Source organism: Mustela nigripes, chromosome 5 (genome assembly GCF_022355385.1).
Source record: "Mustela nigripes isolate SB6536 chromosome 5, MUSNIG.SB6536, whole genome shotgun sequence".
NCBI lineage: Eukaryota > Metazoa > Chordata > Mammalia > Carnivora > Mustelidae > Mustela > Mustela nigripes.
Genome location: NC_081561.1, coordinates 60,460,730 through 60,477,882, shown reverse-complemented (window position 1 = coordinate 60,477,882; position 17,153 = coordinate 60,460,730). Strand labels below are relative to the sequence as shown.

Genomic DNA, 17,153 nt, shown 5'->3' with positions numbered 1-17,153 from the left:
GCCACCAGCCCTCACACTCACAGTCACACTCACACGGGTTGGCCTCCCTGGGACTGAAGACCACGTCTGCATCCACGGTAGCCCAGCCCAGAGGGTCGAGGAAACAAGGAGAGCCAAGGAACAGCAGTGTGGAGGGGGTGTCAGTGGAGAAGAGAGGTGGGAAGGCCCCAAACAGACAGCCCTGAAGAGCAGACTGGCTTGACCCAGTGTGAACTCTTGTTTCAGGGCTAATGGGAAGAGGAAACGGCTGAAGAGAGACTTTCCGGAAGGGAAGGTTCAGGATCTTGTAGGGCAGGGCCGAGGTTTTGGGTGGGTTCTGGGGCTCTTGGGAGCAGGAAAAAGTATGAAGCCGCTGGGATTGGATGCCCACCTTCCCCCTTTCCTTCACCTCCCTTTCCCCCACCTTCAGCCCCTCTCTTCCGTGGGCGCCCTCTCTCCTTTATGTCCCTCAAAACAAACCATGCGCTCAGGAAAGGAAGCCACATCAGCCATTTTCATGGCAGGCCCTGAATCTCCTCTCTCAGGGATGTGTGTATTTTAAGCCTTATTAAATTAGTAACAATCTCCTGGAGAGGAAGGAGGTAAGTCCCACAGACCAGGGCGGAAGGACGTTGAGAAAGCCCCACAGTGGCTCCGAGCTGCACCCGTTTCTGTCACAGGCTCCAGGCTGGGGGAGAATGAAAGTTAGCCCCCTGCCCACAGCCCGAGTGGGAGGATGTGCACAACCCGAGGCAGCTAAGCCTCCCTGGTTCTCAGTGAGGGGGCGCCCTTCCTACAACCAGCAACACCTTCACCTCAGGGCTGGTACCCAGCCTCCTCCCAGGCTGGGAGCCTCTGGAGGTAATGCGAGGTTCCCCGCACAATGGAAGAGATGTCCTTCAGCAGGGTCACTGGCCCAGCAAGAAAAGTCAGGTGGGGCCCAGGCCCTGCCAGGGGAGCTCACAGCCTCTGGGGAAGACCTATATGTAAACACACGTGCTCCATTCTGTGGTGAGAGGGGAACACAGCGCTGGAAGGCAAACTTGCCCGCCCCCAGCAGAGCAGGATGGAAAAGCTCCCCAAGGAGGTGACATCCGTGCGGGTGGGACAGCAAAGGGCGTGCAGAGAGTGACAGGTGCAATGGCACCGAAGTAAGAGCACATGGGCAGTTCGGGGAAAAGCCAGTGACAGAGATGAGTCTGCCTCAGAGAATGGTGAACCTGGGCCTTGGCCTGGCCACCTGAGTGCCCAACTAAGTAATATGGACTTTGTTCTCCAGGCTGGGAGCCACTGGAGTTTGTTGGGGGTGGTGACACCAGCCAGGCAGGCCTGGAGGGTGGTGGTAGAAGAAGCTAGAAAAATCATCTGCCCCCTCGAGGGCCAGGTGGGTGCGTTTGCCTTGACGGCAGTGGGAGGGAACCTCCAACAGGGTATGAGCACCAGACGGGGAACATAGGGTTGGCTTTCGGGAGGTTGGGTTTCCTGGGTGGTCCAGAAGACAGCGTTCCTTGGGCATGGGAGTGAGGTTTCATTTTCTGCTTGTTTGTATTCCTGGAAGGCAGTAAGCATCCAAATCCGTGTGTTGAGTGAATGAATGAATGAATGAATGGGATCTCTATGGGGAGTGAGGTGGGAGGGGGTTGGTAAGCCAGGTGGTGACCAGGCCTGGCCCCGGGTGACAGAGCTGCTCTGGTCAGTGGGTTCCAGGAGGCATGGTCCACCAGGCCACCTTCTCGAGTCCCTTGAAGAGATGGAGAGGCTGGGCACTGAGCCTCACTCGGGGTGGCTTTGCAGGTCACGGATGGATCTGCCTGGCTCCCCCTCGCGCCAGGCCTGCTCCTCGCAGCCGGCCCAGATGCTGTCAGTGGACACGGGCCACCCCGACCGGCAGGCCAGCGGCCGCATGGACGTGTCGGCCTCTGTGGAACAGGAGGCCCTCAGCAACGCCTTCCGCTCTGTGCCACTGGCCGAGGAGGAGGACTTTGACAGCAAGGAGTGGGTCATCATTGACAAGGAGACGGAGCTCAAGGACTTCCCCCCGGGGGCCGAGCCCAGCACGTCGGGTACCACGGATGAGGAGCCTGAGGAGCTGCGGCCACTGCCTGAGGAGGGCGAGGAGCGGCGGCGGCCAGGGACAGAGCCAACCGTCAGGCCCCGGGGCCGAGGTGTGCACACCCTGGCTGAGGAGGACCCTCGGCAGACTCCATTCCAGCCCCCACCACCCCAGCTGAGCCAGGCGGAAGGCCGGTCAGAGACGTCGCAGCCTCCCACGCCCGGCAGCCCTTCCCACTCGCCACTGCACTCGGGACCCCGCCCTCGACGGAGAGAGTCGGATCCCACGGGCCCGCAGAGACAGGTAAGGTTGGGCTTGCATCCCACTCCCCGCCCCTGGATGCCCACAGTTTTTGCCTGGAGTGTTCCCTGTGGGCTCCCCATGGGCTCCTTGGGGACTGCTGACTAGCATCCACCAGTTGCAGGCTGTGATGAAGGTAGATAGGTTTAAGTGTCCAAAACCATGCTTGGGGGACGGTCAGAGCTTCCCAGAGGAAGTGCCCTCCATGTTCTGAGTTGAGTCTTGCGTGATGAGCAGCCTCAGCCAGGTGACAAAGCAGGAGAAAGGCCTCTGAGGCCAAGGGGACCGTGTGTGCAAAGGCCCGGGGGCGGCAGTCAGAAAGCGCTGCCCTGATGGCATGTTGCAGAACAGGTGAGGCTGCGAGGTAGGTCCCCCAGTCCTGGCCCCGAGGGCCTCAGGGTGAAGCTAAAGGGTTAGGGTTTGATTCTGAAGGCTCGGTGAGCCACCCAAGGCTTTTAAACAGAGGTGTACCATGATCCCCTTGGTGCTCTTGAATGAGCCTTCTGGTTGCTGGGTGGAAACGGATGAAAGGGCCCAGAACTATAAGCAGGAAGGCCCCATGGCAGGTGCCAGCAGGAGAGCAGCCTGGTGGCTTGGACCAGGACCAGGGCTCTGGATGTGGGGCAGGGTGGATGGAACCAAGAGGTGTTGCGGAAAGAACTGAGGGGCTGTGAACTGGTAGAGGGGGGAGGTTCTCGGCTGGTGCCCAGAGTTCTGTGTGGACAGCAGTGCCATCACTGAGTGGTTTTGAAGGGAGCATGACTCCTCAGAGGGTCTAGGGAGAGCCAAGGAGGTGATGCTGGAGGGCTCCAGGGCTGTGCTGTGTTCCAGTCAATCACCCCATGTCAGGGCCCTGCGCCAGGTGGCTCTGGAAAGTGCCAGGGTTCAGGGCCAAGGTCAGATCAATCCACTGCATGCGCCGATTGGGAGGCCTGGCCTGGGAACATGTGGGAGCCTGGGAGAAGGGCAGCCCCAGGCAGGACTGCGTTCAGGGCCCACCCCCTTGTCTAGAAAAGAGGGCCTCTGAGCTGAGATCTTCGGGGCTGTGCATCCTCACTGTGCCTTGGACCCTGGGAATCTGGGGCTCAGAAAGTGGAAACTCTGGGCCCCTACCCAGAGTGCTCCTAGCCAACCTGAGTCGGAGGCCCAGGCAAGGCAGGGTGTGGGCCAGCATGACTGGGTTGGGGACCTTGTTCCCACCAGGGCCAGCACTGGAGAGAGAGCAAGATCTGTCTGGCTCCCCTCTCATTTTCTCCTGCGTTCATTCATCCATTCAGCAGCTATAGTCTTCCTGAGCACCTAGCCTATGCTGGGCACCAGAGGCATCAGAGGTCAAACGCACGCACAGGAAGTTCAGAGTCAAGGAGGGGAGACTGACGGGTGGTGTAGGGTAGAGAGTCCAGAATCCAAGTCAGGACGCCGAGGCTCTGGACCCGGGCCCTCTGTTTGTCCCCTCCTGGTGATTGCAGGCCAGGTGGATCTCAGAGAGGGAGGTAAGCTATCTGGGAGGTTTTCTTCACCTTCTAATTCCTCCTGGGTGTGGGGAACAATCCTTGCAGGGGGGAACCGCAGCCAAGCAGGTAAGGGGAGAGAGTTGGGGACGTGGGCACGGGCCTCTTGTACAGTCTCAGTGTTGGGTTCAGGTCCTGCTGGTGCTGTGGGCCCGCCATGAGCTGTATGTGTCTGGAGGGCGTGTTCGGTGTTTGTGGGCCTCGGTTTCCCCGCAGCGCACTGCAGCGAAGTTGGTTAGCCTTCTGCTGCTGTGATCGCATGCGCTTCCGTGTTTGTGTAGCTCAGGAGGGCACAGGGCTGTGGGTCTGCGCACACAGCGGCGTGTCTATGCAGCATGCCCCGGGTCTGCAGGAGTGCAGAGAACCCCGGAAGCCAGGCTGGGGATGGCAAAGCTTGAAGGGTTGGGAACCATCAGAGCAGTAATTCCACTGACGGTAACTAGAGCTGCACTCTTTCAGTGCCTCCCTAGGGCACTTGTGTCTTCCTTCCAATAGTGATGTGATAAGGCAAACCCGCCCTTTAAAAGATAAGGAAACCGAGGCTGGCAGGATGCTGGGTCACCGGGTGGTGGGTGTGGGGGTTGCTGTGGGCAGAGGTAGAGCTGCGTGAGTGCTGTCTGAGGCTTGTGTGTTTAGGAGAGGAGCAAACATAGGCCAGAGAGAGCCCGAGTGTGAGGTGGGGGTGGCAGGGGCCCTTGTCAGCAGGTGTGCCTTAGGCACAGCAGTGTGCATGGCAGTCTGTGTGTGTGTGTGTGAGCACATGGGGGGGTGGGTGACATGGTTTACTGAGCATTTCGGTACAGCCCAGTACTGGTGAAGCAGAGACCTTCCTTGTCAAGGGCAGAGGAGGATGGGGGGTGGGGGTGGGGCGGGGACTGGCTCATTTGTTCCTTCTTTCTTTGGTCTGGAGGGAGTCCTGATCTCAGATCTCAGGCTACATAGGGGCTCCCAAGCTTGGCCGGCCTTAGAATCACCGTTTGCGGACTCCCTACCCTGCCACTTTTCTGCAGGGACCCCCTCCTAGATCTTGCTCTCTCTGCCCAGTGTCTGATGTGTGAACTTCCTCATAACAGTGATCCTTAAAGATAAGAGCCCTGCTGTTGTCCCCACCCCACCCCCTCCACCCCGCGCCCCCGACCAAGATAATGTGGAGCCAGGCATCTGTTGGTCTTTGGTGTGAATGCCATGATGCCTTCAACTTTTTCTTTACATGCGCCTCACCTTCTCCCCCAGGAAACTGAAGGTGCAGATCAGAAGGGGCTAGAGAGCTAGGCAGAGGGGAAGGCAGCGGACAGAGGGTGTGATTTGGGGGAGGGATGTTTGCCATCCTTTGCCGGCTGTCTCTGGCTGATAACACCGCAGGTCAGCGTTCTCTGAGCAGGTAGACTTCCGCCTGGCAGCCACGAGAGCATTTCTCTGCCACGTGCCAGGCGGTGTGCTGGGGGCAGGGGGACACAGATGAACAAGGCTCCACAGCTCCAAGGCTGCCCTTTTGGAGTTCATGGTCTAGAGAGGTGGGGTGAGGATGCCAAGGTGTGGACGTGAAGGTTTATCGGCAAGGGCCATAAGGTAGATAACAGAGAATGCTTCTTTTCTAGAATGGGGAGCCTGCCTGGGAAGCAGGGTGGTCTCTTGAAGGCGGTACTTCAGCTGGGCGTGGGGGGTGAGTGAAAGGGCAGGAGCATGCTAGGATTGAGTCCCACTCCCCAAGCTGACCAAACTCTGGCTGGGGTGTTATGCTCAAGCCACGCACATGTGCTGTGGGAGGACACTCGTAACCAGCCTTTCTTCTGGACAGAGGGCCTTAGGCCCCTAATCCTCAGCGCAGCTGGGACCAGGATCCTATGCTTGGCTAAAAAGAAGGCGAAGGGAAAGCAGGGTGAGGGCGGTGACAGTCCTATCACAATCTTCTCTCTCCTCATCTCCATTTGGAGGTCTCACATTGGGTCCCTCTGCCCCCATTTGACATCCACAAGGGAACACTGAGTGTCCTGGGCCCCCTCCTCTTCAGCTCTCTGGCAGCTGGCCCAAGCCATCCTCAGCCCCCCTTCCCCAAAGCTATTTATACTGGCTTCAGTCACAGGAAGAGCTAGGGGTCAGGGTGGGACAGTTGTGGCGACACCCAAGCCACCATTTCCATCTCCACAGGCCTGGAACACACAGGTCCGCTTTCCCTTTTCCCTCTGAGGGTACGAGGGCAGGAGGACACAGACAGGATTCTTCCTGATGTCTGTGTTGTGGCCAAGGCCCTCCCAGCAGCTGCCTTGTGGCTGGGCTGGGAGAGGACAAGAAAAGCCACTTTGGAGAAATGGTTTCAGTCTGCTCCTCCCTCTCACCCTCTCTATTCCTCTCCTCATTCTTAAGAGTGACGTAAAGGATAATCGGACAAACTCACACGACACAGCATTTACGCCAGGGCAATCCTAAACCTATGGGCTGGGAAACATGGTCAGCCCCATTTTACAGATGAGGAAGCTGAGGCACGAGAAGTGACTTGCTTGTGTTCATGAGATAGTAAGCAGTGGAGCTGGCGTGCAAACATGAGGAGCTGGACGCTAGAGTCCTACCGGTCTGCTACATTTTCCTGTGGAGTCCTTGCCATCCCCCCACCCCCACCCCGTGACAGGGGCAGAGGGCGTGCAAGGAATGTTCTTCCGGCCTCCTAAGGAGTCAGGAAACCAGCTGAGGAGAGAGATGGCAGGTAGCAGTTGCAGAAGGGTCTTCCTGTGGGGGAGGATTCCTCAGCCCAGAGGGAACTCTGAACTAGGAAGGCTGCCCTGGGGAGGCACGTGACCAAGGTCTCCGCAAGGAGACCACGGTGTGAGGAGTGGCAAAGAGGAGGAAGACTGGGAAGGGATTTGGCGGCCAGAGTTTAGGTGCTCGGCAGAATGGGGCGGTGTGCACGCCCTCCGCCTGCCCAACCCTCCCCCTGCCCGGGATGCCAGCGCCGCAGGGGCTGTGAGCGGTGGGCGGCCCCCGAGACGGAGCTGTCGAGTCTGTGCCTGACACCTCTTTTCCCTCCACTCTCTTGGTCTCTTTCAGTTGGAGGAGGACAGACTCTCGGGGCACTCCCTCCCGCGGTACAGCCCTCTGCGACGACTGGCGTCCTCCGTGTTCTCCTCCTCCACGCTGGAGACCGAGCATTACCCTCACCCTGGCGGCGGCGGCTCCTCCGGTTCCCTCATTCAGCGCAGCCGCTCGGCGGAGAGCAGCCCCGTGCGGGCGCCCCACCGGCGCCACGCGCCCCTCGCCGCCGGCAACCACAGACTCGTGCCCTCGGTGCTCCGCATCTCGCGGTCCCAGCTGCAGCAGGTGTGGGCCCGCTTCACCCACAAGACCTAGGCTGGGCTCCCCCCCCTCCTGGAGGGGGCAGGTGGGGGGGGTGGGGAGCAGGCAGAGACCATGGTTCCTTCCCAGGACGCAATAATCACACACTCACACACCCCATCCCACCCCATCATGCAATACAGCCCCCTGTAATGTTGGCCCAAGGTACTGTAGTGACCAACCCCCCCTCCCCCACGTCTCCCTTTGCTTGGTGCCAGCCAAATGGTGCAGGGGGAGGTGGGGCTGTCGGTGCAGCTTCAGGAACAGGACAGAGACACTGGGCTGGAGCCACCAGTGGGGTCCAGAGTCCGGTGGAAAGCAAGGTATCAGGGAGACGAGGCATGCTGGGTCAGAGTCAGTCTGGCGTGGAGGTGATTCTGTTTAATCTGTGATTTCCTGGCATTAGGGTCTGGTTTGCCCCCAAGGGGGGTGGCAGAAGACGGACACCCTCCTGGGGTGTGTCTGTCTGTCTGCATGGGGCAAGGCATGTGCCCTGTGTATGAGACGCGGGCCTAGTCAGCCAGGTTTGGGGTTTGGTAGGAAGGGCCTCCACAGTCAGGATGTTGGGGGCAGCCCTGTGGCCCAATGGGCCTACCACATGCCATTGTCACAGAGGACAGAGCTCCTGCCTCCCTCATCTGACCCAGGAGGCCTGGAGCTCAGTCCACTCTAGGCTGCCCTTTACCCAAGGGATATATGCCATCAGCCCCTGATGGATTTGGTGGTTTAGCCCAGCCCCTTAGGATCTGAGGATGGATGACTGGGGGCTTGGCATCTGCCTTTCAGAGGAAGCTGGCGCCTTGGGGTGAGGGCACCCATCCTAGAAGCACTGGCAGAGAAGCTAGGTTATTAAGGGTGAGGTAGCCCCTGTGAGTTCAGGACAAATCCCAGGCAGCAGCAGCCCCACCAGTGTCCCTCTCAACGAGTGACTCCTTCCTGTAGGTGCTCAGCCGAGCCAGTCCCCAGGGGCCTTGGTGAAGACAGAGAACAGGGTAGGCAGATCTGCCGGGGATATGCAGATGCAGGGGGCGGGGTGGGTCAGGATGCCAGATCACTATGTCCTTTCTGATCATTTCTCAGCCCCCAACCTGTCACTGCAGGGACCTCTAAGGTTCCTTTTCCACATTCCTGCCCCTGTCAGCCAGCACCTCTGTTTCCCTAGGCAATGGAGTAGTGGTGAAGAGGGGTGCCAGGAAGGGTAGTGCCTATACAGAAAGGGAAGGAAAGGTTGAGACCTGAAGGTTTGCAAAATATTTATTGCAGTGAGACCGTATCTGTGTATATGCTTGTGTGCATGCATGAATACTTGTGAGTATGAGTGTTCTTTTTTTTTTTTTTTTTAAAGATTTTATTTATTTGACAGAGAGAGATTACAAGTAGGCAGAGAGAGAGAGAGAGAGAGGGAAGCAGGCTCCCTGCCGAGCAGAGAGCCCGATGCGGGACTCGATCCCAGGACCCTGAGATCATGACCCGAGCCGAAGGCAGCGGCTTAACCCACTGAGCCACCCAGGCGCCCCATGAGTGTTCTTATACATGAGCATATGTGCATGAGGCAGGCCTGCCATGGATAGATGCTCAGGCTGTGCACTGCACAATTCCAGGGAGTACCGTTTACATTTGACTACAGTGTGAATGACACCACTGAATTTGCAGTGCCGCAGTCCTATGTATATGGGTGTGTGTGAAGGTGTACTTGTGTGTGTCAGGGAGTCAGAAAAATATTTGTGCAGTCCTTGGTAGTTTCCTATGTACCTACTCTCATCTTGGCTCCTCTCTCTCCTACCTTTTCCCTTTGACTCTTCCTTCCCAACTCAACTCCCTTCAACTCCCCAGCTATCTCTGGTTGGAGTAGAGGCCTCAGGATCCTTGCCCCAGCTTGGGGATGTCAGAGGAAGGTGGGCAGTGCTGTTTGGCTAAAATGTCCTCATGGCTGGTTGGCGCTGTGTATAGCTCACTCACATGAGCTATGCCCACACTCACTACATTCTTTTCTTCAAAATCTGTTCTTTTTGGAGGATGTCTAGGCCAAGAGCACCGTCCTCATCTAGGAATGAAAGCCAGATTCGAGCCCTAGTACTGGTGCCCCACCCCCACCTTATCCTAGCTGCTTACTTCTGAATGTCCCCAAGGTCAAGCCTCTGTTGCTCTCCAGTCTGTCTTGGGTGGTGCTGTATCTGGCTCTGGCAGAGGGTAGAGGAGAGGTCAGGGTAGACCCTTTAAAAAGAAAGGACAGAAAACACAAAGCACAAAGGTTAGGGGGTGGGATGAACAGTAACCCCACTCCCGCCTCCACATTCCGCCACTGCCCCCTTGGCTACTCCCTTCCTCTTTGGCCCTCTTTCCATCCACCCCAGCGAGTGGCAGGCGGTGAAGTGAAGGGGAGTCTGTCCACCAGCAGCTCCAAAAGTCAGCAGCCATGGGGTGGGGGTGAGGGCCCATGCTATCTGGGGTTAGATGAGACCAAGCACTCAGTTATCCGGCATTCCGTTCCAGAGGGTTCCACTACCTGAGCACGGCTCCCACTCAGTGACCAGAACCCTGAGGTACTCTAAGATCCCAAAGTGCCTTGTGACTTATCAAAGATGATGGCACTAGCTTCAGCCTCATTTTAGCATTTAGTACATATTTCTGTTTCCAAAGCCATTGGAGGTGGGGAATCCTGTTAAGAATTCCAAAGGCGGCTGAATTTTCACACAGACACAGACATAGACACAGGCACACACACATCCCAAAACTGGTACCTGTGGGAGAGGGTGTGTCCTTTAAAGTAAGATCAAATATTCAAATATTTTGTCCTTTGAGGGACATCCTTTTGCATACCTTCGTTGGTAGTGGGAGAGCATCTTGTTGGCCATAAAGCTCTAAGCCAACAAGAGAGCATCTTGATAACATGATTATCCTTTGAGGGTGGCTCGGATTTCTGGAATTAGCGCAGTGAATTGGGTCAAGTTCACGTGCAGCTCGGCAGAGCCATGCATGGTTTGGACTTGAGTTCCTTGTTTCTAGGGCCCAGGCTGGGTAGGGAAGTTGTGAGTCTGCAGTGTTGTCAGGCTCTTTTTCTCCAGAAGGGTTTCCCAAGGAGGAGGTCAGAATGTTTCAAGAAATGATTTCCTGCTGGGGAAAAATACACGACCTTCTCAGAGTCAGCTGTGAAAAGAGGTAGCACTCTTTGCTGTTCTTGGAAATGGTGTTTTTGTACTTTATAGTCACACTCTGCGTATAGTGGTGGCTTCCAATTATTAATTTTTTATTTTATTAAACAGTCACTGGCAGCAGTGCTTATTACGTGCCAGGCAGTGATCTAAGCACTTTACAAAATTAACTCATTTAGTCCTCATAATACTTTATGAGGTTGATCCCAGTATTATTTGCATTTAATGGATTAATCAGATTATTTAACTTACAAAAACATAAAAACACCCGCCAATGCCGGATAATTGAGGTCTTGTTGGATAAAAGTTTTAGAGTGTTTTTCTGTGTAGCGATCTATTTACTGTCCTTCCTGCTTGGCCCCTCCTCACTCTATATAAAAGGAAGGGGTTGTCTCCAAGCCAGACTCTCCTTCTTTCTCCATTTCCACCTGATGGTGTCCCCGGGGGTGTGGGGGGTGTGGGATGGCGTAGGGCAGAGGGGGTCACTCCAGAGTACGAGGGTGGGTTGAAAAGAGCCACCCTATCTCTCCAGAGACCCGCCCTCTCCATCCCACACCCCAAGCAGCTCTGGAGATTCAGTGGGTAGGGTAAGAGCTACAGTGAGAAGGCAGTGCTCAGAACCATGACCTTGAGGTACTGGGGTGGGGGGTCCTGGGCTTCAGGCTCACAGATAGGGCAGGTACTGGCATTGGTGAGCCAAGGGTCACCAACTCACACCTCAACAGGGGCTAAGCCGTGTCAAACAGTGGCAGGTTTGGGGACTGTGGTAAGTGGGAGATGCACTCCCCCTGGTGTGAGCTCAGCCAACTGTTACCACTATCTTCCAATTTTTATGTGAAATCTCCCGATTTTTAATTATTGGCATCAAATTTTTAAAAAACACAACTTTTTAAAGAAAAATCACTGTGAGCCAAACAAAACTGGTTTAAGGGCAGAGACTCTGAACTCAGTTTGCAATCTCTGTGAGCCTGAGGACTCCCCACTCCCTTCTGTCCAAGGCTGCGGCACTTCAAGGAGGATGGAGTTCTTCCTGGGACCTCAAGTCAGGTGGGCTTCTTCGAGGAGGCAGCTCACAGCCAGTGGAGATGTGTGGTGTTGGTGTATGCTGTGTGTTTATGTCGGTGACCTCGTGGTTTGTGTGCCTGAATGCGTGTGGGCCAGTGGACTTGTTTGTGGTAAATGGGGTCCTCATGGTAGGACCAGTATTTTCTCTGACGGCACAGGACCCTGGGTCAGTGAAAAATGCTCTAGTGAATTCTCAGTAATGAATAGACATCCCTACGCACTCAAGGCAGCTTGGGTCACAGCAATAACCACTCAACACTCATCCCAACGACTAGCATCCTGAACCCATCAATCTCCCTCTGCATTTCCAGTTTTAGGGAAAATGGGCACAGCCTTGCCCAGCACATGGGGGAATGATGGCACCTTTGAGCCATGCTGGTATATTCATCCTTGCTTCCCCAGCCAAGAGGGGTGGGCAGACCCCTTCAATCCCAGGAAAGTAGGGGTCCTCTCTGAAGAGGGTCCCAGGAACCTCCTTTTCTCTCCTCTGCCCTGCCTAAGTTCTTTTTTCTGGGGATGGGTGGTGCTGTCTGCCCAGGCAGTAGTGGGGGGAGCTTGGGCCACTGGATGCCCGGGGAGCTATGGCAAATGCGTCTGTACTGAGTGGCCGGGGAGACCATGCTTAGGAGTGTGTGGGGACCTCTGGCTGTGGGAGGATGGAATATTCTCTGCTGTCTTTGGGTTGCTTTGGTACCTGAGGAAGGAAGCATGATCCCTAATGAAGGCCTGAATGTCACCCCACCCTACCCCAAACCCCACTGAGATTCCAACCCAAAGGGCAGGAATCAGCCCACCCCAGAGGCAGTCCTTGATAACAAGGAGTGTGGCAAATCACTCTCCTTAAGTTGGGGGGCATGTCCCCAAAGCTTGCATTATTCCCATTAGGGCCAGAGGTGCCCCCTAGGACTAGTGGGTCAGTCTCTGAAAATTTTAAAGCATCCTTCTCCCTAAGGGAGAGGCTCCCAGCCTGAGGACCACATCCCTCAAATATCCCCAATGGTTCCCCTATAGCACCCAGTGGGCTCCCCAGCTCAGGGCGCCCCGGAGCCTGAGTGGGCCCCTTCCCCCAAGTAAAGAGTTGAGAAGCAGTGGGGGAGGAGGAGCAATGAAGCCTAAAGGCCTGTGGGAACTTTTATAGACCCTCCTTCCATTTGGCTCCGCCGTCAGTCCCACCACTTTATCTTCCCTTCTACCTGCACAGTCTTTGCGGGTGCAGGGGGGTGGGGTTCACCTTGCCACGACTAACTGGCCCTCACACATACACACGCACACGCACACGCACACTCCATAGCTGCGCGCACATTTCATCCACTCTCCGGACAGCAAATTAGCAGCCCCCGGCTGGGAGAGCACAAAGGCCGCGTTTCCGGGCACCTCTCGCAGGTTTCTAACTCTACTGTAACAGGACCCCAACCACCACTTCCCGCCTCCGGGACCCGCCCCCACACTCCTGCCCCCGCGGCCCGCGCGCCACGAATGTACGGTCGGTCGTCTTAACTAGCTGCTACGCGCGCGACCAGGGTACCGGCCGGCCTCCGAGCCCCGCCCCCGCCCCGCCCCGCCCCTGCGCGCGCCCCAGCCGAGCTGCCTGCTGCTAAAGTCCCCGGTTCCCGGGTGAGCCCCCTTGCCACCCCGCCCTCGCGCCAACTTTGTGTTTGCTTTCCCCCTCCCCGGGTTCGCGGCCGCTGGGCTCCCCGACCCCGGGGCGCGGGCTCGCCCCTCAGTGCTTTCAGGGCCGGGGTGCAGACGAGGGGCTGGGCGGGGGAGCTGGCCAGTTCTCCGGGCTCGAAGGGCCCCCCGTCACCCCACCCTTATCCCTGTTACCTCGCCGCCCACAGCCTCCCCCTGCTCCCATAATTGGCCTTGCAATTGGATGCCAAAGAGCCCAGAGTTGAGGGGGAGCCAAGCTTTGAGCCTAGGTCTCTCAGAGCCACCCAACACTCCCTTTTTGCCCACGCCTCTTCGTCTGTCTCTCCTGCCCGACCCCACTCCACGACTGAGGGCCCTGGGGGTCCCCAAACACGCCCCCACTTCCAGCTCTTCTCCCTCCCCACCCCCGAAAATAAAACTCAGGGACCAACATCTGCTTCCTTTGCACTTGCTCCGTCGACACCCCCCCCCCCCCACTGGAGGGGCTTCCGTGGGGGGGCAGGCGGGGTTGGGGGCCCTAATGTCTGACAGTATTTCGCAAGGAGAGGGCTGGCCCCTGCCCCCTGAGAGGTAGTACTGGTGAGAAGGAGGGAAGCTCAGCCCCGGGCCCAGCTGAGCCTCTTCTAGGGACCCCAGGATCCCCTCCCAGCATGGGGAGACGCTTCCTAATCATGGTGGGGAGGGGAGCGAGGGATGGGAAGGGGATGGGGAGAGGACCCTTCCCGAAGTCCCGAATTCCAGCCAGTTTATTCCTAAGTCTCCCCCTCCCATCATGCCCCCCCCACTTTTGTACTGCAATAATACTGTATTATAAGCTTGCACTATTCCCCAACCCGGCCAGCGTAAGCATGCACGAAAAACACACACACACACACACACACACACACACACACACACGGGACGCTTTTTTTTTTTTTTTTTTTCTTCTTCTTCCTCTCCGGGGTGCGTCCTCAGTGTACATAGCGGCGTCGGGGGTGGGGAAGCCTGGGCCCGGGTGGAAAAGCATGCACTGAGCCCCCACCCCTAGACTGCGAGTACTGTACAAATCCAACACTTGAAACCGACACGCACACGCGCGGCGCCGCCACGGGGGGGTGGGACACGGACACGCACCCATGCGCACACGGCCGCGCACGGGCGGGGGTGGGGGTCGCCCCGCCGTCTCGCGTCGTTGTGCGAGGGATCTTGTGCCTTTTTTAGTCCCTGTATGTTAATGCAGACAATCCGGAGAGCTTGTGTACTACCAAATCCTGATTAAAGACGCCTTCCAGGAACCTGCGACTCGCCTTCTTTCTTTTCATCCTTCTTCCTAACCCACCACCCCACGGGCAGAGGCCAGGGGCTAGTCTTGCTGATTCTGGGATCCGGTTGGGGGGAGGGGGGCAAATTCCAGATAAATGGATCCAGCCCCACAGCCCCTAAGACAAGAATGGGGAGGGGAAGGGGGAATCCTGAGAGGTCTCCTGGGAGGTGGACTCCAGGAGACCTGGCAGTCCTGCTGGCAGTCTCCTTTCATCCGCAGGAAGGTGATAGGGATGGACCCTGGTCTCTGGGGTTGGACTCCTAATTGCCAACTTGCTGGAGGATGGATGGGAAGTAGAGGGGTGGGTACCTAGATCTGTTCTCTGTGGATCAATCTACTGAAGCTGCGTGTGTGTGTGTGTGTGTGTGTGTGTGTGTGTGTGTGTAAGGAGGAAACCAGAGAGCCCTGTGAAGGGACCCTGGGAGTCTTTCCCTGCCCCTCTGCTCTGATGGGGGAACTGAGACAGCTCTGGCGTGGGGAGAATGATCTGTCCAGGGGAGTCAGTGAGAGAGTGGATTGTGCAGAGCCTGGGGGTGGGGTGCTCTCACCGGGCCACACTTTACTCCTTGGGGCCTAAAGCAAGTATGGGGGCAGAAGAAGGGCAAGCTACGGCTGCATTTCTTGAGCTAGAATGTTCCCACGCTGTCAGCTCGGGTCATCTTAGCCCTTCCACCCAGATGACTGTCAATGGCCAGTGTGCCAATGTGGGTGGCACCCCTGGGTGTGGGTGAAAGAGCAGGGGGAGGGCTGGAGGGCTCCTGGCTTGGCAGATGTGGTTTGAGTCGGCAGACCCAGACAGACAGGTGAGAAATCTGGGGAAGCTGGTGGTGGGCAAAGGGAACCACACTGCCAATGTCTCTGTTTTTCAGGTGGGGAAATTATGGCAATTGGGGGCTCCTTTGGGGAGGAGAGATGGGAAGGGTGCCGGGGGTGGCTGCTGAGGGAGAAGGAAGGGGAGCACTGCCGTGAGAGGCTTGCTGGGGAGGGGGAAAGGGTCATGGTCCATCCTCCGGCTTTGGTCACTCAACAGTCCCCCTTCTTTGACCTTGGGACTGTGGGCTGAAGTGCAGTGTGCTGTGTCTGGGCTTGGCCAGGGTCCAAACAGGAGAGCTGCCCTCTGTACTCTGTCTGGGGAATGGGGGTATGTGGACAAACCCACCCCTGGGGGTGTCGCTAGTGTCAGGCAATTCAAGGCTGAGGAGAGAACAGTTTTGGTGGCAGGAAAATATCAGAGGCAGGTCCATCCACCTCCCTCCACTTTTCCTGCTGACTGGAGTTAAACATGGACTTGGCTGGGCTATGAAGTTGGTGAAGCTGAAGTCTTTGGGTCTGGACTCCCTGGAGGCAAGGGGAGGGCTAGGGCTTTCATTCTTTCTGAGGGTCTCAGCTCCAGCAGCCTGCCTCCCCTCCTCCATGACTCACCCTTACCGCATCCGCCATTCCCTCAGAACCACCAGGGAGCTTTAAAAGATTTCTGGGCCTCATCTTGGACCTGAATCTGGGGGCAAGGGGAGTGGGACTCAGGGCTCTGTAGGTTTTAAAAGCTCCCCTAGATAGTGCTGTACCAAGCCAAGCTGGAGAACCACAAATATAATTGGAATCATAAAGGGTCGCTGCTCTGGAGAGGGAGTAGGAAGACATGAGTTCCCCTAGGCCCTGATTTTCCCTTGCTGAAATGCAGTAGGCTTGTTGCCCCCTGAACTGGAATGGGAGAGTGTCACTGGTATCCCCCTCCCATGGTATCTGCCAGACTTCTGGACCAAGCACACAGAGGCTGGCTAAGGATCGAGGCTGAATGAATGAGCACAGGATAGCATGGGCAAATGCATGAATAGTCACTGGGCATGGGCATTCAGGAGAGGCTGGGGAGGGGGGAAGGAGGACTTCCCCCTCTCTGAGGAGGGCGGAACTGAGCCCAGGTCTGCCCTCCCCAACAAGGAGCCACATGGGGAGGTGTGGAGGGAGCCTGAGTTGGGAAACACAGCAGGTCCAGATGCCAGCTGGCCGGTGGGCTTGTCAGTGATCCTTAGGGCAAAGCTGTCCCCACTCTGAGATTCATGGCTCTTCCTGCTAAAGGGCACCGGATACCAGGTTTCCCTGCATGGGAGGGTGGGAGGCCAGTGAGGCAATGGAAAGAGTTTGGGGTTCTGAGCCACCTCGGTTGATGTGCTTTGTGAAGTGGGTGTGCCAGTGGCTCTCTCTAGGCCTGTGTCCTATTCTGACCTTGTCACTGAAGCCTGATTTCAGTTCTTATTGCCCCTCCTTCCCGTGAAGTGGAAGGGGAGGGCTTTGAGATGGAAGGGAGAAGGTTCGAGCTATGATGATCTAACACAGACACTGTGAGTGGAGGGTCTGTCCTACAGATGGGATTTTCTAAAGAGATCCAGGGCCTGGCCAGAAGGTTGCTCAAAGTGTCAGAGACGGGACAGAGAAAACAGGCAGAGACGTTGGGTGGGACGCATCTGGTGTTGGGTGGGTGAGTTCTGAGCTGGACAGGAGGGAGACATGATCAGAGCTGCGTCTCTCTATAGGTCCTTGGCACCTACACCACAGTCACGACACACCCAGGATCTCACAGCACCCCTCCACCTCTGCCCAGTCATCTTTAGCCTTACTGTTGGTAACTGAGCATGGCAGAGGGCCGCAGCACATGGCCTACCACAGAAACAGGGCTCAGTGTTTGTTGAATGAATGAATGAATGAATGAATGGGAATGGTGTAGAAAAAGAAAACAATTGCCAGGGACTTTCAGCCTGGATGTGAAGAAGACTAAGCTCTAAGGAAGTCCCCTGCCTGGCTCAGACAGGGTGGGC

General features: G+C 56.8%; 1 protein-coding gene across 7 annotated transcripts in view; it reads left to right on the top strand.

The window, feature by feature from the left end:
• Nucleotides 1-17,153, top strand: part of TTBK1 (tau tubulin kinase 1) — a 40,309-nt gene that overhangs the window by 14,739 nt on the left and 8,417 nt on the right. For 4 of the 7 annotated variants that reach the window (XM_059400414.1, XM_059400417.1, XM_059400412.1 and 1 more), the window contains 2 exons: nt 1,774-2,335; nt 6,886-7,155. In XM_059400414.1, the coding sequence (XP_059256397.1) occupies nt 1,774-2,335; nt 6,886-7,155 (832 nt within the window). The remainder of the gene's footprint in view (nt 1-1,773; nt 2,336-6,885; nt 7,156-17,153) is intronic. The other 3 variants (XM_059400420.1, XM_059400419.1, XM_059400418.1) reach the window with 1 other exon arrangement.